Source organism: Haliotis asinina, chromosome 4, assembly GCF_037392515.1.
Source record: "Haliotis asinina isolate JCU_RB_2024 chromosome 4, JCU_Hal_asi_v2, whole genome shotgun sequence".
NCBI classification, from domain to species: domain Eukaryota; kingdom Metazoa; phylum Mollusca; class Gastropoda; order Lepetellida; family Haliotidae; genus Haliotis; species Haliotis asinina.
This window is the reverse complement of record NC_090283.1, coordinates 51,549,469-51,571,649: the sequence shown is the minus strand read 5'-3', so window position 1 is coordinate 51,571,649 and position 22,181 is coordinate 51,549,469. Positions and strand designations below refer to the sequence as shown.

Below are 22,181 nucleotides of genomic sequence, written 5' to 3'. Positions count from 1 at the left end.
TACAAAAACAACTCACAACAGGGTGTACCTTCCTCTTTTGTTGTAGAACGCGGAAATCTACTGTCAAATGGTCATATTAGATTTATTTTTGAAAAAACAATGACAAAACTGTGTATTTCCCGTGAGTGTTAGCGAGACGCCATCTTGTTTGGCGGGTAGGAACAAATTGTACATAACAAATTCGTTTTCCTAGCAATTATTTTCAAAACTTTAAGCATAGGATGGCTGCGTCGCGTACATTTTGCCATGGCCACCTCACTTTCCCCAAAAGCACTCGACGAAAGAATTCGCGACTTGGAGAAGGAAACAGAGAACGGATGCGAGAAACTCGGAGTACCTCGGATGTGTCAGGTAAGACCAAGGGTTTTTTTATTGTCAAATAACGTTTAAAGAATTATTACGTTAATGACAGAAATCCGGATAGATTATAAAGTTTATCCCACGAATGTATATTTTCGCTCGTATTATTTTTAAATGTTATGGTAAAATCTAAGTAAAATAGGCCTGAAAAATAAGTTTGTTTATATTCCATTTCAATAGGTCTACATGGTATAGAATACACCAAGCTTGTATTTGTAACTAACTCTCTTAGTACTAACCACAAGTATTTATTTAAGCTTAAAGGGGCAGTCTTTTTATTTTAGTGCTCCTGTTAATAGTTTGCAAATTTTATAAATTTGAGCTCTGCAACTCGGTTAACACTTGAACAAAAGGTGTGTGGGGGTGGATGAATTACGATCTGTATCACAAAGATCCGCCATGTGTAGTGGTTCACACATGGGTTTACTGGCTATTGCAAGATATATTTCACCAATTCAGATATATTTTAAAGAATGATAAAAATAATGGGCTTTTACAATGGCAACATTTCGGTGTAATTTATTAAATGCAATCCTGGATCATTAGTGAAATGAAATTGTTCACCCCCAAATTCGCTCAGAGGGGTCAGATGTGTGTCTGAACTAGTTGAGGCAAACACTAAATTCATATAAGAAACTGTTTCATGTATTTTTCAGTAATTTGAAAAGATATATATATGTGTAGCATAATCACACATATATATATATATCTTTTAATTGTAGAATAAGTGTCTTTTTACTGAATGGCTAGATTTCCCGAATTGCTGACGGCTGAGGGGATGATGTAAATCCAGCTAGGGTCCATGCAGGTAGCAAAGGTACTGTAAGTCCCCATGGTCCCTAGTATGGTGATCTACCTTCAGTTGTTAGCGATCTATAGCCCATTTTTATATTGTATGTCCTCTCTATATACATTGTTTTACGTATAGTTACTAGTTTTATATTCTACTGTGTGATATTCTAGTTGTTTTACTGTCCTTCGTTGACAGGTTTTATAATAGGCATATATTTCATTTCAGAATTAAATGTTCTCGTCTCGATATGGCTGAGATATTGCCGATGTGACGTTAAATATGAACTCACTCACTCACTATATGTATACCTGTTATATTTAACGCATTTGATTTAATCTTTTAGGCTGTTGTGAGAAAAATCTTGACACGACTGCTCCTGGAGGATCACCCTTGCCTACCGAAGGTATGTGTTTATGTTACTAGGTAACACAGACATAATTTCATTTTGAATATTTCATTAATCCACTTTCCTACGTACGTTTTCTCAAAGTGAAAAATACATGAAAGTAACATTTGCAAATGGATTTGAATAGCCGGTAAACTAAATCAGCTTAACATTACACCTGTGTGAAATTGCCATCAAACTGACCCCTTGATTTTACAATGCTTAATTGCTGCAAGGTTATGTCATGTGATATAACTAAACTTCATTTATCATGATCTTTATGTCAAGCTGTTCACTTACCGGTTGCGTAACTTTGGCAAACAGGATGTACATAGAATTTGCACGAAATAACACAAAGGACGGTTAGCCTATTTGGAAGTCATTTTAAATCATTTAACTACAAAATGGTAAACTTTCAGTACAATATATGTATTGAAAGTGATAAATCTGTAGTTTACTTGGGTGTATAATTTTCACTGACGATCTTTAATTTTAATTAGACATTGTGTTGAATGCATGATTGAATGAAGTGCAAGGAAAATGACATTTGTTTTTATTTCAGTAAAGCCGATGACGAGGACTATATGAATATTGTAGTCAAAGAAACAAGTGACTATATCACGGCCAAGGATGGTCAATAGGATCTTGTGAAGGTAATTTTTACTCACCTGCCTGTCATTATAAATAGTTAATGATTTAATTAATAGTGTAAAGACAGATTTATGGATGTTACCTTCAGTAACCAAGCCAGCATGGCTTATATAAATACCTTTGCCATGTAACACATGATTCAGATCATTATTTCACAAATCGTAACATAAGAATCAAGTCAGTTAATGATGATATATAAACATGTTACTACACTTCAGAGCAACAGATTGTGTGTTGATAAGAAAATAGGATAAGTCATTAAATGTGAACTGCCTAACTTGTGTTGGAGTGATTAATCAAGTAAATAATTTTTCACGAAACTTCCTTTTTAATAATTTGCAATCCATCTTGGCATTATGCTTTATCTGCTGATTGATTTTTGTTTAATTTTCAGAAAATTGCACTGCTCGTGAAAAGCCTGAAAACTATTGATTGGCCAGATCGACGAAAGGAAAGGGTTTCAACTATACTCACCTTGGAAATGACTTCACCAGCTGTGAGTGATGAAGAAGATGCCAATTTATTGCTCTCTTAACCCTTTACCTGGGAATCTAAACTCAAGACGTCTGCACTGGACTCAGCCACAATTTTCAACGCCACCACCAAAGCTAAGGTGAACATGAAGACCAGGATGCGACATCCAACCAGAATGACAGATATCCGCTCAAGGATGCCCAAGTGGGCTAGCAAATAGCTAATCGATCACATGAACGTAATTTTATCTATGATCAAGTAAATTTGATTTATTCTCAATGTAAAACTTTAATAGTTTTGATATTCTAATTGTATTTCAATTAATACAATTTTATTCAATTTTAATTTTTATCCATTTTCAAAGAGACCTTTATTTACTTTAAATACATTTTTGTACTTTCAATGTAACCTAAATTCTTTGTTGCATTTTATTTCATTATTGTATTGTATTGCTTGCTGTATGTTTAGCATTGACTGGGGTGTGTTTTTCTGTGTCAGTGTGAGGAGGTGCAGGAGGAGTCAAGGGGTACAACTGTTATAGCATGTTTTTAGAAATATTTTTGTCATAAGTTATAAATGTTGATCTGTTATCTAGTGCTATATCTTTTTATTATTTATTAGATATATGTTTGATCCATATTAGTCTGAAAATAAAACAGTGAATCTTATTGTATCTTTTGTTTCTCTTTATGTATACGTGATGATTGTACACAAACTCCTTATATTGTCTTTGCCAACCAGGAGTAACAAGAATGTTATATGCAATGACACACATTGAATGACTCCTGTGAACCCGAGTAAATGAAATGCTGTGGAAAGTTTTCTGGCAACAGAAACTCTGCGGAAACTATGTAGGTCAGTTTGTAACTGAAACTCTGCGGAAACCTGATGCAGTCGTGGTAACTGAAACTCTGCTGAAACCTGATGGAGTCTTGGTGACTGAAACCCTGCGGAAACCTGGTGGATTCTCTAAGTTAACTGAAACTCAACGGAAACTTGTTGGAGCATGGGTAACGGATACCGTGCGGAAACCCTTAGAAAGTGGGTAATTGAAAGTTTCCGTGATTGCGGAAACTCAGTGTAAACGAACGGAAACTCACTGGATTCTTGGTGGAAACTTAAGTTTCAGTTCACTTTCCATCAAGTTTCCGCACTGCGGAAACCAAGTTATTTTTGCTGTGCTACTTTTCCGGTCAGGTAATCCGATGTAATCCGGGTAGAGAAATGCGCTTGAGTTACTACCCCGCTTCGGCGTGACGAGCGAACGCTTTAGTCACTATATAGGCTATCACACCGCCCCGACATTTTACGGATCATCTGCAAAGGGACCTTAGTGTTTTTGAATAACCTGGAATTTGTAATCTGAGCCAGAATCGGTGTCTCAAGTCTTTGCTTTGTTAGTTCGCAGATCTAGCCTATATCATCAAGGGCAGCCACATTTGGGGTTTCCATGTCAACTGATAAGTAAAATCTAAAGACTCAGTTCTGTACCACATTGATACAACTGAATTCTTTAGTGCCCAAACTTGCCGACCCATATGATAAAAAAAAAGGCTCAATGGGATTCTCACACAAAGAATTAAAAGACAATATAAACAAAACCACCCGCTCCTCTGAATTTACGAATTATAACTCTAAGTGCTCTGTTTGCAGGTTTAGCTAATTCCCTAGGTAAACTGTTAATCTAAATGTTCTTACAACCAGACACCTACGTGGGTATAAAATTAAGATAAAAAAACTCTGAATCCGGGATTCCAACCCACTCCCTCAGAATCAGGCACATTCCGGATGGGACTCAACCCAAAGTACCAGAATCTGTACTCTACTAAGAAAGTGTAATCCCAGACATAACAAAGGTTACATTTAACCACTTTCTACACGGTACTGTATGATCCGTTATGCACCACACTCCGCTCCTCCCTGGAAAATTAGCGCCTCTGGGATATCCGAAATGTATATTTTAGCCTTTGAGGCACGACAGTGAGTGAGTGAGTGAGTGAGTGAGTGAGTGAGTGACTGACTGACTGACTGAGTGACTGACTGACTGACTGACTGACTGACTGACTGACTGACTGACTGACTGACTGACTGACTGACTGACTGACTGAGTGATCAGCAATATTCCAGCTATTCGGCCGTTTGTTAGAATGTTCAGTCATCACATGACTAAGTCTCGGAAATACTTACATGAAACCAGAAGAGGTCGACGTGTCAGTCCAACAACGTGTACACTGCTTCCATAATCTGAAAGGTGAGAGTCAAATGTCTGAAAATATTTCGGTAGTGTCTGGTATGAAACACTTTACACCCTTCACCAATGGACGTAAATGGAATTTGTTTTTGAAATTCGAAGAAAATAATCACAATATGACATATACATTATGTTTTATTCTACTTCAAATCATTTAATATATCTTCTCGGCAAAGGCAACAAAACTTAATCATAACCAAAGCACATCTCCACTGAATGCGGTGTCTTTTATACGATTCTGATTAGATCGTAACCACAAGTGTGTGTATGTGTTGGGCGTGGGCGTGGGCGTGGGCGTGGGCGTGGGCGTGGGCGTGGGCGTGGGCGTGGGCGTGGGCGTTGGGTGTGGGTGTGGGTGTGGGTGTGGGTGTGGGTGTGTTATTCTATTTGAAACCCATTCAAATATGACTAACATCTTAACTAACACCACAAACCAAGTTTGATGTTAAGATGTACATTTCAACAAACAATGCATAAAACAGATTGGTCGTCGTTTGCAACTGTTTGAAATACATGTATCTACTACACACGGACGTTTCTAAGAACATGTAGACTGGTTGGCGACGAAAGAAATACTCATCAAAGTATGTGTGTTCATGTCTTCTTTTATACGCCCACATGTTTTATTTAAAGAGTATTATAGTGTTTTACATTATTACCCGACTAAATGTACCTTGATAATTGTATCTTCATACATGTGCCCATACACGTGGTGAAAAACTACAGGTAAAGGATAACCTTCCATTTTATAATTGTATGGTAATAAGAAATACCAGCCCTGGTTCTGTACCAAAATACTCCTCTCATGCATGTGTCACGCACATACACGTGGTGAAAAAACTTCAGGTAAAGGATAACCTTCCATTTTATAGGTGGGGATGTCAATAAGTTTTGAGCCTTGAGCATTTTTCATACCCAGGTGTCACAGCCTATGTTACGACATTTAACCTTGGGGTGTAGCTGATATATAAGTTTTGGTATCCTACTCTCAGAAGTTATTGAACAGCTCACATTGACAGAAAGAGACCCCCTCACGGCAGTGAAAATGAATAAAATTGAGTATAGAGCAGTAATTAAGTTTTTAGTTCTTGAAGGAAACTCGGCGAAGAACATTGGAGAAAGGCTTTCAGCAGTTTATAGGAAGTCTTCCCCTTCATCTGCTACCATCAAACGATGGGTCAATGAATTTAAGCATAGTAGAGAGAGTCTTGAAGATGACACAGGTCCAGGTCGCCCAACAACAAGCACTAGTCAGGAAAACATTGACAGAGTGCATAGACTTGTACTGGAAAATCGTCGAATCACACTCCACGAGTTAGAGGAGACCACTGGCAGTTCAAACGGATCCATCGAGAGAATTCTTCATGAACATCTCGTCATGTCTAAGGTGTGCGCAAGATGGGTGCCAAGAATGCTTACAGATGAAATGAAGCAAACAAGGGTCACTATAAGCATCTCCATGCTAACCAGATACAACAAGAATCCAGAAGATTTTCACTTTAGGCTAGTAACCTGTGATGAAACCTGGATCCACCACTATGATCCTGAGAGCAAACAAGAATCCATGGAATGGAAACATGTCTCTTCTCCCAGGACCAAAAAGTTCAAAGCCTCCAGATGAGTGCAGAAGGTAATGGCGACAGTCTTCTGGGGTAGCAAAGGAGTCATCCCAATAGATTACTAACCAAAAGGAAGAACAATGAATGGGGAAAATTACGCTAACTTGTTGAGGCAAGTGCGACAGTCAATCAAGGAGAAAAGCCGGGGCAAGATCAGACGTGGTATTCCTCTGCATCAAGACAATGCTCCAGTACACACCTTTCGCGTTTCAGCCGCTGCTGTCCATGAATGCGGGTACGAAATCTTGCCGCATCCCCTCTACTCTCCAGACCTGGCACCAAGTGATTATCATCTGTTCCCAAATCTCAAGAAACACTTGCGTGGTCGTAGATTTCAGGATGATAATGAGCTTATTGCTGCTACTGAGGCTTGGTTTGAGGATCAGAATGGCTCATTGTACAGTTATGGCATCAGCACCTGGCAGAAAAGATAGAACAAGTGCCTTGACTCACAAGGGGACTATGTTGAAAAATAAATGTGGTTCATACCAATATTTTGTGTTTTTCTATGCAAGGCTCAAAACTTATTGACGTCCCCTCGTAATTGTATGGTCATAAGAAATACCAGCCATGGTACTGTATCAAAACACTCCTCTGATACATATGTCACGTGTTCCTTAACCTTCTTAGCAGAAGTATATGAACACCTTCTGTATAGGAAGCTTTCATAAAAACATAATAATATACTTTCGATTACAGCCAAACATTATATTTAATGCGGCACTGTGAAAATCTACCTTTTTCCAGAGAGCCATTGTTTGCTTTCAATTCCTTGAGTTGCTGTTCGTCTTTTCTGATGATCTACAAGACAAAGGAAAGCAGCGATGTTCATGGCATCTGTTCAACGAGTTAAAGTAAGGGTAAGGCAGGTGCGCAGGTAGATAGGCCAGGGTAGATCGGTAGGTGGAAAGGAGTAGATAGCCGTGTGTGTGTTGGGGGTGGAGGTTGTGAAGTCAGGGTAGGTAGGCAAGGAGGGAAGAAAAAGTTAGATAAGTACAGGGAGGGGGAGGTAAGGAGGTAGGTGGTAAGGGAGTAGATAGCTGTGTGGTGTGTGTGTGTGTGGGGAGGTCAGGGTAAATAGGTAAAGAGGGAAGAACAAAGGAACAGAGATAAGTACAAAGGGAGTGAGGTAAGGGGGTAGGAAGGTAAAAAGGTAGGGAGGAAGGGATAAAGGGTAGGAGATAAGTAGGTAGGGAGACAGGGACAAAGGGATTGAAGTATGTAGGTTGTAAGGTCCGTAAGTAGGTAGGTAGGTAGGTAGAAGGGGGAAAACGCAGCGAGGTAAGTTGGTGACGAGCTAGGGAGGGACAAGGGAGTAAGGTAAATAGGGAGGGGGCAAGTCAACCAAAACCTCTGAGAAGTGTTTTCTCTAACATATATACCGTCAATGATGGGTAATTACAATATAGATCATCATGTTAATGAACCTATATAACAATAACTGAAGCGAGCGTAAAATCAGTTTAATGACAGTAACTAGTTTAAGTAGATAAATTAACCGTCCACTTTCGTCGGCCCAGTGGCCGTCTGGTGGAGCGTCAGCATACGGATGTGAGTTCTGCCGAAACCAGTCCCGCTTGGGAAAACATTTGTGTTGTGAGTTTAATCTTGGAGGATGTTTTTCAGTTGATTTCAAAAACTCATGCATCATTTGAATGTTGATAGTTATATTAAGTTAGGAAAAGTAAAACCTGGGATGCGGTTTTATTTACAAAAACCTGGGAAGCGGTCTTATTAACGAAAAGTAAAGCCTTGGAAGACGTCTTTCTAGCGAAAAGTAAAACTTGTCCCCCCAAAAACAAAAACCTCAAACGCGGTTATTCTGGGAAAACAAGAGACGACCTAGTATATAGTGAGAAGCACATTTTAGTTTTATATGTAGGGAAGTTTGAAGAGTGAGGTACGAGAGATGTACATAGGGAGGGACGTAATTAGGAACGGAGGGACACAGGGTGAGTGAGTGAGTGAGTAGGTGAGTAACTGATTTAAAATATACTGTCACATCGGCAATATTTTAGCCATATCGTGACTTCAAAAACTTGTTAATTCACCATAAATACATATAAATTATTAAAAACCTGCCATCGAAGGACATTACAACCAACTAGAGTATCACACTAATTTAGACGTAAAACTAAGTTCTATCTCTAAAAGTTATATTCCAAAGGCAGAGAAGACAGTATAAAAATAGCCTATAGATCACCAACAACTAGCTGGATTTACACCATCCCTTCACCTGTTCGCACTTTAGACACATCTAGTCAAAGTAAAAGTGAAAATACACATTAACGATTAAAACAGTGGAAAGTTTAACTGTACTTTTAATGTTTTGAGACTTACGTACCCTCTCAGGAGGACAATAATTTTCCAGTACTTTAACCTCACTCGTGGAAACAGCACTAACAATCTGAGTTACTAATTCAAACTTCCAGTCATACAATATTTATCTATATACAAATCAGTTAATAAATCTAAGTCTTTAACACATGCAATAATTTAATGACAACTAACGTGCTTAAAAACATCTTTCATGGTTCGTGATTTAGAATATTTACCCCCTAATGGATTATTCAACACAGTCAGGCAGGAGGGACAAAGGGAAGGAGGTATGTGGCAGGGAGGTAAGTATAAGAATGTAGGTAGGGAGGAAGGAATGATCAAAGGGAAGTAAGTAGGAAGGCATATACATGTAAGTAAGTCCGTAGTTAGATGGGGAAAGAGGTAAAAGGGCGGGAGGTAAGTAGGTAGGTACGTATTAAGAGTGAGTGTTTTACGCCGTACTCAGCAATATTCTAGCTATATGGGGGCGGTCTGGACAAGACAATCCAGTGATCAACAGCATGAGCATCCATCAATTGTGAACCGATGACATGTGTCAGCCAAGTCAGAGAGCCTGACCACCCGATTCCGTTAGTCGCCTCTTCGGAGAAGCGTGGTTGCCTTTTATGGCAAGCCTGGGTTGCTGAAGGCCTATTCCACCCGAACCTTCACGGGGTCACGGTTGGAGAGTGGGGACAAAGGGAGGGAAGTCAGTAGGTAGGAAGCTCAGTAGGTAGGAAGGGAGGCAGGGAGGGGAAGAGGTAGGGAAGCAGAGGCGTGAGGAAAGTAGGTAGGGAGGGAAGGACAAAAGGGAGTGAGGGAGGAGGATAGAGGGACATATGACAGTAACGCTTATTCAGATCTGGGCCCATTTGCACAAAGCAATCTTAGCGCTACAATGATTGTAACTCCCATTCTCCAACATAGGCTTAAGGTAGTTGTAGCGCTAAGATCGCTTTGTGCAAGTGGGCCCTGAACACGATAGTTGGAGGCAAATATCTTTTATGCCCTTTTCCTTACACAGTCTTTCGAACCTTATGGGGTGAGCGTGTAGTAATGCTGGAAGGATAAATGCCAAATACAGAAAAGTATGTTTATTTTGGCATATATCTTAGTCCCTGCTATCTACCTTCATTGTAATAGCACACAGATGCCTCTCTGTCAGTCGACCCTGCTGGTATTGTCTGAACTGGTTCATGAGACCTGGAGCTCTTGTGTGTCTTTGTTCTACTACTTGACAAAAAGATAAAATCAAATAAAGTATTGAGGACCAATGATATATTATTAAATTGGTAACGCTGTCCAATATGCATTACTAATTATTCTAGATCTGTTATATGCAAACGTTATATGAAGATAATGCTTCGTGTACAAACACATAAGATAGCTTTATGAACATGGGATAACGAAATGTATTAGATGCATCGTGGTGCCGTTTTACCTTACCTTTGTCTCGACCATTATTCGTGTTGTTAGACAGTGATGTTGCAGATTCTGATACCTGTGTGAAAAGTGATAGACAGACATAATATTATGTTAGAAGTATCTAATGTTACACTTGACGTCTTGTTGCCTTTGATTTATACAACCTTTAAAGATTAGCACATGTTCCTGTGTTTAGATATGAAGACGTATGAAACGTATGAAGAGTACAAATTCACAAGTTACTACCACGCTGGAGCAATGCACAGTGTGTAATTCTACCACACAAGTCAAATAAATAACCAGCATTATGGAGACTATTAATGAAGTGATTTACATGGTGTAAGGGTCAACAGGACACTGATATGACTGTTAGGGTAAACATGAAATGCCTTTAGAAATACTTCCAACATCAGTCTGGAGCCTCAACTGAAGGTGGATATGTGTAGAGCTTTAGTGCATTTTATGTTCTCAACTCATGACAAGAACACGTGTTATTGACCCTACAACTACCAATTATGTAGTCTGTTGACAGAAACACACTTACATCAAGCCTTCTCCTTTTCCTTTTGGAAGGCCCAAACCTTTCCCCAATGTCTTCATGGGCTACTATTGATACCGCTGATGAACCCTGTACTGAGGTGACACGTCCTGGGAAGACTGAAGGTTGTCTGTCTGGTAATCCCTGAAACTGTTGTCAGGGGCACTAGACTAGCGTTCTCTGACAAAACTTATATTGGAATTCAAATTATCCTAGGGTACAGGCCTAATGCCATGATTCAGACGCAACACAAGAACACGCACGCATGCGCGCGTGTATGCCCATGCTATATTTATCAACTAATTCAAATAAGAAATGCATCATTTTCAGAAAATATTATTAATTCACTATCAGTCTACATAGGCAGTACTCACGACTTGAAACCCTGGTATCTCTATGTCTAGCATAGCTAAATCAGCCTTGTGTCTGGTCAAGTATTCCATCACGGCCTGCCACTCCACTGAAGAGCAAAATTGTGTTTATTGTGTGTAGATGATGCATCGCGTACATGAACTTTTCCATTTATAGTGCGTTATCAAAAATGAGTCATTGTCTCTCATCGCAGTAGTCTTACTGGTAGTGATAGTGACGGTGATAGTGGTGGGAATTCTGCATGGGATATTCAGTGACAGATAACAGTTTCCAGAACTGATTACACACCCGTATACAACACGTGGAGTTGTCCTTTTCTACGATCCTTGTCCTGAAACAAAAAGTACATCCACGTAACAATAGGGCACAACACACACACACACACACACACACACACACACACACACACACACACACACACACACACACACACACACACACACACACACACACACACACACACACACATATATATACACAACAAATGAAAGTAATTACTAAATAAGTATTACAATCAATTGATGACCATGAATACTTTCATGCAAACAATGAGCACTACTATGTGTTAACTGCCGTGCAGCCATAAACAATTAGAGATGTCTTTACCTTCTGTAAGTTGTCCAGTTCTTGATTGAGTGTTTGGATCTCGTCCCAGCCTGCAAAGAAACATCAACTATAGGTTTAACAAACATGCTCTGGGTAACCTTTTGCTGCATAGGAATCATCCTATTGCATGCCATCTTGAAAATAGATACATTTGCTATTGCCCAATGTATACTGGATAAGCATAACTGACCTGAAGGACACTCATAGATACTTACGGTTCTCAGGATCTTTAACATCTGTCTTCTGCACCTCAGTTTCCATATTGTTTATCTGGCCACCTTCTTTACGTACAGGCTGAAATATTACAGTAATGCGCTCTGTGATTAGGTCTACAGACAATGAATGATATTGGTTGGAATGACAGCTTTCTATAATTCTGAACTTGACAGTTATACAGCTAAAGATAACGTACATCTGTCCTAAATAGGCAGGAATAAAAACTTAATTTTAATTATAAACTAGAGATAACCTGCAATCAAATGACACAATATATTTATGTACAATGTATTAGTTGGTAGGCTAGCATTCTATAATTCTGATCTTGACAGACTTCAGTTAATGATAACTTACATCATTCCTATATGTGTATCAATCAAAACATAACATCAAACATGAAGACTGTTGTCTGCAAAGCCAGTGTTAAGGTGGAATTGTAGTAAGGTACGTACTGGGACATCTGGTTCCATTCCTGCATTCTCTGATTCAATATGGAACGTCTCTGGAACAGGCAAAACAGGAATTTTTGCTGGAACTTGCTTCATTCATTCATTCATTCAAGAGAGAGAGAGAGAGAGAGAGCGAGAGAGAGAGAGAGAGAGAGAGAGAGAGTGAGAATTGAAAAATGACAAATATGATAAATCCATTTTGAATCCTGCTCCAAACACAATTTACAACTTACCCATTTGTTCTTGAATGTCTTGACTTTCAACATGGCCAACCTAGAATAGAAATGACAACTTGCCTCCATTGATATTCCAGTAACACGAGGAATCAGTTGAACAGACATTCCTATGGAAACGATCACGATAACTTCTTATGACACTGACACAACGATACTGGAGATATGATAATGTGGTCTCAGGAGTATTCTGAGGGCTATGAGTCACAGTGTACGTCTCAACTTACCACTGCAAAGCTTTGTCTTGATTCTGTATGTTTCTTTCTCTCGACAGCTGAAAGATCAAAATTGCAAATAGAAAGTAACATCAACTTAGAGATTGTGGAAATTTTGAAGAGCCGCAATACTATACATAGCTTTGAAAAAATATATCAATATCTGAACCTTCATTTCATTACCAACTGCACAGTACATAATAAGTAAATAAGTAAAATCCTATATACAGACGGGGAATGGAAAGATGAAGAGCGGGTGCACGAAGATGGTAGAAACAGAATGAGAGATGATAGCGGCGAGGTAGGAAATGGTAAAGTAGAAGAGCGGATAAAAGAAGAAAAACTACACGTACTTTAGAAAAGTAAACATGGACGAAGACCTAAATGGTGAGATGAAATTTGGAGAACGCTAAAGAATGGAAGTTGGAAAGATGAAATGATGGAGGTGTTAAATCTGGTTGTATTTATTTGGCAACAGTGCGTTCGAAGCGTATGATGGGCTGTCTCATTATCAACACAACAAACCTTTATTTAAGAGAGCATGTTTAACGTCTTGATAGATCTTATCCGTTTTATCTTGAATTATGACCTGAAACAAAATACACAGATTACTAGTACCAGCAATGGGTGTTTTCAAACATAACTGGTAGTCAATACTTTATTTGCGATTCATGGACAAGCTCTCTACAATTTCTTACCGATCTTAGAAGCGGGACAAGATTTTCCCTCTTTTTTAGTCGGTCATGTATGTCTGACAACCAAGCCTCTTGTATGGCAGACAGTTGCTTGAAACCGCCAGCTGAAATGAATAAGAGTAAACTAGTCAATGCAAATATCGCATGTATCTAAAACAGTCGTTCAAGATATGATCACAGCTACTCACATGCATAATGATCTTTGCTTGATGTAAGGGGACTGGGCGTGAATTCCAGAGTGTGGCGAACTTCATGAGTCTGCAATAAGGCAAAGTTCTATACACAAGTACAATTCAGTATGCGTTTTCACACAGCTATATCGTTGTTAATGTTTTTCTTGTGACTATATTATATGTCCAGTAGAAATCGACATGAACGTAAGCTGACCTGGATATATAGTATAACAAGCAAATGATGTCCTGACATTTCCTAAATATAACAGCAGTGGTATGACTAAGGTTATCTGAGTTATTTCCCTTGTTAGCAACAACCACAATGGCTGACATTGTTGTGACTACAGAAGTTTTGAAGCATTGAAATATGACATACAATGTAAATACTGTTTTTGAAGGGAAATAAATTATGACGGTTTTTAAAAACATAAGGCATTAATAAATAACATCTAATAGTCACTTTTGATCAATGAAATTGCGAACAGGTTAGATAGAATTCATGTTGAACTTACAGTCTCCAAGTTTATTTATTATTATTGCTGTTCCTACTGATTTTTTCCCTTTCTTACGGTGATGAAATAGATGTTCCTCGACGGGACAAATCCAATCAACTCTAAAGCGAAATATTACCTGGAAAACGTATTTAGAAATTTACCAGAACCAATGTATAAGCTGCCAATGCATTCCCACTGATACTACTTCCCCCCAACCCCACCCCCCACCCCCGACTGACTACACATGATGAAAATTTGCTGTCAATGATAGTCAAAAACATGTTTCAAATACCGAGTTTCATGGAAATATTTTGTTCACTACACAATACATGGCTACCATGACTAGATTGATGAATACAGATTTAGGTAGGCATATTTTATTCTAGTGTGTTTGTCTTTTTGTTAAAAATAACAGAATTAATTATAAAAATATCAGTGAAAGCAGATATCTTACACCTGCAAAATATTTCAGTTTTAATACTTAAAAACATTAACAGAAAGCTTTACAGAATGTTGTAAGCGAGCGAAAACTGCGATCCCTTTTGCTAATTGTTCAATAAAAAAGTTTACTGTTTTCAAAATGCATCAATACCAAAAAGTCACTTAGGCACTGTTCTTTGAATCATGCCTAACCTGGATCACCGTTTAAAAGAATCATGACATTTTATATTGTTATGTCCGAAAAGAATACCAAAGAAAAAAAAGAGATTTGGTGCGTCCATATAGAGTGGGCTAGTAAATGATGCAACATCGTCGTTCACAAAATTGTTGTGTTGTCAGATACGCAAGAATCACGCGCCATGTGAAACTCTGCTTTATGACTGGGTTTTTCCAGGGTTTCCCCTCGCCGTCATATTGTTTACTGCTTCCACTTACTTGACCTCATACCGTTTAATGATTCCCCTACGTAACATACAGTTTACTACATCAGCTTCTGTATATACTGTTTATTGTTTCTTTTTACTAAAATGCCCCCCCCCCCCCCACCCTTACCAACAAACTTACACTCACCAACATACTGTTCACTTCATTTCCTTACCAACACACTGCTTATTGCCTCCCCTTATCAACAAACTTACACTCCTCAACATCCTGTTCACTTCATTTCCTTACCAACACACTGCTTATTGCCTCCCCTTACCAACAAACTTACACTCATCAACATACTGTTCACTTCTTTTCCTTACCAACATACTGCTTACTGCTTCGCCTTACCAATAAACTTACACTCACCAACATACTCTTCACTTCTTTTCCTTACCAACATACTGCTTTTTGCTTCCGCTTACAAACATACAGTCTACTGCTTCCCCATACGAACACACTATTTACTGCGTCCTCTTATCAACATGCTGCATCTGATGATGAGACAAAAAGTTGTAACCGTTGAAGGTGAAACAGTCTAGTTACACCAGTGGAAAGCACAACATCCAATCATGTACAATGTACATAGTGGCAAACAAGGATAGGTTGAGCACTGACCTGACAACTGACCCGTATCAGCATGTATGAGTGCCGATCACTCGTCACTGTGAGCGAAGAAGCCCCGAGTTGTTGTTGCTGCACCGACCACATGAAAATCTTATGAGCCACTGCATTGACATGCACGAAACCACATGGGTTTAGTCATTGAGGGGCATCGCTTACTTCTCGTAAAAACGGTTTCTCTGGTCCAACCTATCCTTGTTTGCCAGTTGTTGTAAGCTATTGGTTAATGTATGTTGCAGTGTCACAGATAATATGGATACTACAAAATCATAATTTTTATTTAAAAAAAAATCAGTATTGGAGAATAAAGTGTTACTTTGAAAATGGACTGTCATAGAAATTGTTGATGTGGTGCTTTTAACTTTCCTATTGTTTTTTAAACCCAAATAACTTCCATTAATCAGCTCAATGTCCTTACGCAGTATACACTACCAAGTTTCGATTATATTTGCCCCAAATAACTTTTTCCCCAAGGTTGGTTTTGTTCGGGTTATCAGTGATCAACAAGGATCGAGTTCGTTTAATTGTATAGTTTGGTTATTGTACCAAATGTAATATAATTGAAAAATATTTAACAATTTTTTATGTCTTTTTTAGGCTTTTGCCCGAAAATAACAATTTCCCCAAGGTTAATTTTTCTTTGTGTTTTTCATGGTCAAGTACCCCATTTGGGTTCCTTTAGTCATTAAACTCGGTATGGGGTGGTCAGGCTCGCTGACTTGGTTGACAGATGTTGATCACTGGTTTGTCTGGTCCAGACTCGATTATTTACGGACTGCCGCCATATAGCTGGAATATTGCTGAGTGCGGCGTAAAACTCAACTCACTCACTCACTCACTCATAAAACTGATTTCCTGAATGTAATTCTTCTTTAAAAATATTCAACAATTTTCTCATCTTTTTTTTAAGGATTTTGACCCCAAATGACAATTTCCCCAAGGTTGATATCGGTTGGGTTTTCCATGGTGAACAAGTACCCCATTTAAATTCCTTTAGTTATAAAACCCGTATATTTTATGGAATGTAATTATTTTTAGAAAATATTTACCACTTTTCCCCTATCTTTTTTGAAGATTTTGCCCCAAAATGACAATTTTCCCAAGGCTGATATTGGTTGGGTTTTCCATGGTCAACAAGTATCCCACTCAGGTTCATCTAGTCATAAATTTGCTTGTTATACTAAATTCCGAGTTTCATGCAATTTCTACTGGACTATTAAGTCGTAAAAGTAACATATAATAGTTTCTGTAAATGAAGAAAAGAGGCAGAATTTTGTTCACATCATCTCTTGAGATTACACCAGTAAACAAAACAACGCGCATGGTTATATGTAGAATATAATTCTTAAAACAGTCAACAACTGTTGGTAAATCCAAAAGGAACTTACACAGGAGATAGGTTCTGTCGATCCCAGTTTGAAATTGAACATTTTCAGCATACTGAAGTTCATGAGTAAATGTTCGATTCGTTCCTTCCAAGATTCTGAAATGTTGTTTAAAATAAAGTAATATAATTGCCATCCTCAAGTAACTCATGAATATATATGGTTTACTGAAATGTGGCCATTATGTTTGTTGAGGTTGTTAGTTGCATATGATCCATTACTTACTTCACCATAAACTGCCTTATTATAGACACTTACCATTTGATAATGCATCTATTTGTTTCGCCACCCCCTCGATTTCCTGTAAGAAATAAAATACAATAACAAAAGTGATGGCCTTCTTTAAAATAGATGATATGAGGTATGGAACGATCCTGGGTTAAACCGTCACACTGAGGGAACCTTTTGACCTTGCTTTCAATCCAGGTCCACAGACACGTGACAAAACGCTCCATTTCCTGACAGTGACAAGGTCACTGGGATGAAACTGAAATTGCTCATCAGAACTCTGGTTTGGTTGGTGAGTTTCTGTGAATGGAAACCAACTGGATTCCACAATTACCCACATTACGGATGATTTACAGGTTTCTGGAAACCAAGTCATTTTTGTAGTGTAACATTTGTGGATTAGAGATCGTGAAGGAGAGTCCCAGGATGAGACCCAGTATTGGCTACTCCTGACAGATATGCAAATTCACGAAAGGTATTTGTACATACGTGTTTAATTGCTTGTTTGTAATAAACATCTCTAAACCATCACATGAGGATTTCATCATTACAGAAGCATAATATATAACACGATTTGTGGATAACACCTTCTTTATTTCATGAGTGCAACGTTTCGATACAGATTCCCGTACCGTTGTCAAACAGGAATGGTACCAGAATCTATATCAAAATGTCCATAACACGTGTTTTTTATTGTGTTCATCAACTTCTAAATGTCACTCAAACAAATTACAGAAGTATACATTACTATTTCTGCGTCAAATAATTGGGACTTCAGTTTATTAGTGATCGTGAAGGTGAATCTTTGGATGGGACCAGAATTCGCAATTCAGTTAATATAGTACATCCTTATCTTTTGTTTATATGAGCCCTGACATAAATAGCTTAACGGAAGTATACATTACCTTTACTGCCTCATCTATGTGGGACTTCAGTTCCTTTATATCAGTCAGATCTGAAGAGAAGAAAATCCACGTCTTCAACAAACTAAAACGTTTCTTCCATACAAAATGATTGGTTTGTATCACCAGCAAATGAGAACTACTGTGGATATTTTAACTCAGTGTTGTTTGCTATCGTTCTTTCCCGCATCTATCAAAAACATCCTTCATAACCTGCCATGGTAGTGTGTATAACAAGGAAAGAGTCTTGTATTTTATTAGAAAGAAATGAGCATTGTGTCTTCAGGCTTGTATGAACATGTAAATACACCCACAGGTTGTAAATAGCCACTTGTGGCCACTTGTTTGTGTCATGACTGTGTTGGTTTCATCGACTATATTCACACAGGAAGACATGTCCACCATACTGAGATCCTCTGCTGCTACAGCTGATGGGTACACCGACCTGAAACCAGGTTTGTACAAAACGTAAGTACAGGCTTCAAGCAGTCATTCAAATATTGAGACATATTAAAGTAGAGGCCTCTTCCTGAGGACGCACGAACGAAATTCCTAGTATGGGATATAACATTTGATCATTCGTGACTGGCTACGACCACCAATGTTGACGATGGCAATAGCGCCTAACTACATCCACTGACTAAGTCAACAAACCTGAGTCTGTCCCTCTCTTGTCGTGACCTACATACAAGCAGAGTGTCACCCAGTCTGTTCAGTCTCCTAGCTACCTCCAGCATCAGAGTCGTGGCTCCACTACCGGGCATACTCTTGACCTCGACGTCCTTACTGTTGATGTTCTCCACCAGAATGATACATTGGTCTTTGGTGAGAAATTTCAGATAGTCGCTATCAATCTCTCCACTTTCTTCTTTCAACACTGACTTTGTTTCTGCAACACCAGCCCAGAAAGCAGTGAGGACTTTCTCATACCTACTTGGAGTCATTAGCAAAGAATCCTTTGTGACAAAATGAGAAGACTCATTTGCCAGCTTCTTCAATCGATTCTTAAATTTCACAGCATCTTCAAGGAGAGAAATGTGAATGACTCCGTGGATTGAGCTGATATCCTCATCAGTGAACTTGATAAGTGTCTCTATCACTCCCCTCGCCACTGACATACTATATGTCACTGCTTCAGGACAGTCTTCATCCCCATCAACCACTGACAAAACTATCACAGACTGTGTAGGCAGAGCCAGGAATACATCGCATACCGTGTTGCTTGGTCGGGGTGATGTGTAGAAATCTAACGCAACTGCTAAGGAATGGCATAAGAACATAAAGCATGGTCCAGCCTTTGGGTTTGGGAGATCTACTACTTCGTTGGTGAGAGGATCAAATACAAAGTCGTATGCCTGATTTTCTATGTGTTCAATGAGTCGTTCTTTCACTGGTGCAAAAGGGATGCATGGTTTTGTTGGTACAATACTCTGACCATCTGAAGAAAAAAACAAACAAACTATACTCTCGATAGAGGTACACAAGAATAGTCCTGTACCAAATTTGAGACACTGCTTAAGTACCAGTACAGCTCAAGAAAATTGTTATTGGACAGGAATTCTTCACTTGGACAATCCAGATATGGAAGCTGATGTCACTGTGTATTTGGAGGGTACTGGTAAAGTCATTTGTGGACAATACGTCTTAGATATTCAGAACTTCTCATTCAAATCCATTTGCAAATGGCTCCAATATCAGTCAACGTGCTACATGCTTTGTGGTTAGCTTCGACTAATGAAGGCACGCCCACAGTCGACGTCAACGATCTACTGAGTTTTAAAATGATTTAGTTACCGTTTTCAATAAAGTAGCTTCTGATTTCAAAGAGACTGTTTCCAATCTGTTTCAGGTCAGGACGAAAGATGTCATTTGTCCCAAGATAAAGATCCTGCTCATCCTCCGTTCCGATATTTTGCTGCAACATAAAGTAAAGGTTAACATGTTAACTGAAACGGTATGAAACAATATTGTTGATGACCGAGACGTTCAACAGCTTTTTGATGACACTTGATGTCTTACATTTATGGATATGAAATGGTGCTCATGTGGCCTTGTAATTCTTCATTAGATGTGAATGGATGAAAGTATGCAAAGTAAGATAAATTTGAAAATGCTGCAAATGTTTCCTTACAAATAGAACAAACAGATTTTAGCTATAGTTATCAGTGTCTGGCATACTGATGTGTTTATTCAATACTATAAACTGAAAATCATAAAAGATGTATTCCCAAATCTTATTAATGTGGCCTTTTCAGTCAGTTAGCAATCTGTATGATTGGAAAAAGATTGATTATCTTGCTGCGTAAATGTCATGTTGGCATATAAGAGATATATGTTATTTTGGATCAAAGCCTTGTTTAATTGTGTAATCCAATCACATTTTCACCAACAAATTCTTTCATAAGGAATAGAAAAGGCTAACAGTAAAACACTCAGTGGATAAAACCTCTTCAACTATAGGTTAATTACACTACTGGCTATACCCTATTGTGTCTGCAGCATCTTATTTTCAAACTAGGGTGGTGCTTAATTAACGCATGGGTGTGTATATTTGCACTTACCAGAAGCTTCCACATCCTGCCTGCAATAATCAAAGTCGAGACATGAAGAATATTGTAAAAGAACATTTCTATCGACCATTACTACTCTACGTTCTCAGTAAAGTTTACTGGAATATATGATTAGATTATGTAGTGGGGCATAGTGCATTCACTTTTTTGCCAACACCTAGCGTCATCACTAACTTTATATTAACATGCACATGATAAGGTTGCATCGTTGGAAAAATGTTTACCAACACCCTAGATATGTTAACTAAATCAGGAGGCCAGCAATAAAAGCATCCGATTATAAATCGCTATGAAATTGTAAAAGTACCAGTTATGGCCAGAAAGGTGACCACAAGCAGCAGCACCCGTCATTAATACACGGAATGCCTGGTCAAATGTTCACCCGAATGAACAAAGGCATACATGTTTCATATCAAATTAGAGAATAATATCGTAAATATTTATTTTTAAGTAATGATTCAAATTTGGAAATGTCCTCCACATGTCTGAAAAAATACCCCAAACACTACGAAAGCTCTACTGGGGCGTCGATCAACAATTACTGAGAGATGCGTGACCTCTTTTGAAATATTCTTAGACAGAACATCTGATTTGTTGTGCAAGAAATTCTTGTCAGTGCTCAAGCACTCACGCGCATGAGTGACGGAAGGCTAGGAGACCGTCTCGTGTAGCCGTAATGTTGGATTTTTAGATGGTTAACACCGCATTTAGCAATATTCCAGTTGCATGGCGACATTCTGTAAATAATCAGACAAGCATGGTCGCCTTTTATGGGAAACATGGGTTGCTGAAGACCAATTCTAACCAAGGTTTTCCCAAGTCCCACACGTTCCGTTCTCCACTGTTAACTATGACAATCGCACTTCGTTCGTCTTCTGTACAAAGGTTGATACGTTCACCTTCAGCGAATACCTTTAATTTTGCTTGGATAAACTGCACAGATATTCATCGACGTTGTTTTGTCTGTCGCATGCTAGCCCCATAACGACATGTATATTATCAAAATGCAGTATTACAATTTATAGATCTGATAAATGAATGATTGAGATAACATAAATGAAGATTTTAGACATATGACCAAACGTTTGCGACACTATTACCAAAATAACATTTGTCAGTGAAGGTGACGAGGGATAATTTACAACATATCATTGAATTCCTCAACTTGTGTGTCATGTGCGAAGGATAGTGAAAAATACTAGACTATCACAGTCACAGATTCAGAACTGCATGTGACTTACAATTATAGACTATTTAGAGCACTACAACATTAAAACGGGCTATTGATCACAAGCAATTCAAGGTAGATCTCCATACTAGGTAGCATTGGCACTTACATT

The 22,181-nt window shown here is 38.5% G+C and overlaps 1 protein-coding gene across 1 annotated transcript in view; it reads right to left on the bottom strand.

Annotated features, from left to right (window-relative positions):
* LOC137281650 (uncharacterized) overlaps positions 1-22,181 on the bottom strand; it is a 28,618-nt gene that overhangs the window by 5,473 nt on the left and 964 nt on the right. The window contains exons 2-23 of the mRNA XM_067813033.1: positions 20,833-20,852; positions 20,066-20,186; positions 18,926-19,709; positions 18,586-18,716; positions 18,275-18,324; positions 17,400-17,442; positions 17,145-17,239; positions 13,790-13,859; positions 13,605-13,705; positions 13,432-13,495; positions 12,919-12,965; positions 12,692-12,731; positions 12,462-12,511; positions 12,009-12,087; positions 11,794-11,843; positions 11,476-11,518; positions 11,190-11,275; positions 10,822-10,965; positions 10,299-10,353; positions 9,982-10,085; positions 7,271-7,334; positions 4,851-4,907 (exon numbers count right to left, since the gene is read on the bottom strand). Of these exons, the coding sequence (XP_067669134.1) occupies positions 4,851-4,907; positions 7,271-7,334; positions 9,982-10,085; positions 10,299-10,353; positions 10,822-10,965; positions 11,190-11,275; positions 11,476-11,518; positions 11,794-11,843; positions 12,009-12,087; positions 12,462-12,511; positions 12,692-12,731; positions 12,919-12,965; positions 13,432-13,495; positions 13,605-13,705; positions 13,790-13,859; positions 17,145-17,239; positions 17,400-17,442; positions 18,275-18,324; positions 18,586-18,716; positions 18,926-19,709; positions 20,066-20,186; positions 20,833-20,847 (2,293 nt within the window). The 5' untranslated portion in view covers positions 20,848-20,852. The remainder of the gene's footprint in view (positions 1-4,850; positions 4,908-7,270; positions 7,335-9,981; positions 10,086-10,298; positions 10,354-10,821; positions 10,966-11,189; positions 11,276-11,475; positions 11,519-11,793; positions 11,844-12,008; positions 12,088-12,461; positions 12,512-12,691; positions 12,732-12,918; positions 12,966-13,431; positions 13,496-13,604; positions 13,706-13,789; positions 13,860-17,144; positions 17,240-17,399; positions 17,443-18,274; positions 18,325-18,585; positions 18,717-18,925; positions 19,710-20,065; positions 20,187-20,832; positions 20,853-22,181) is intronic.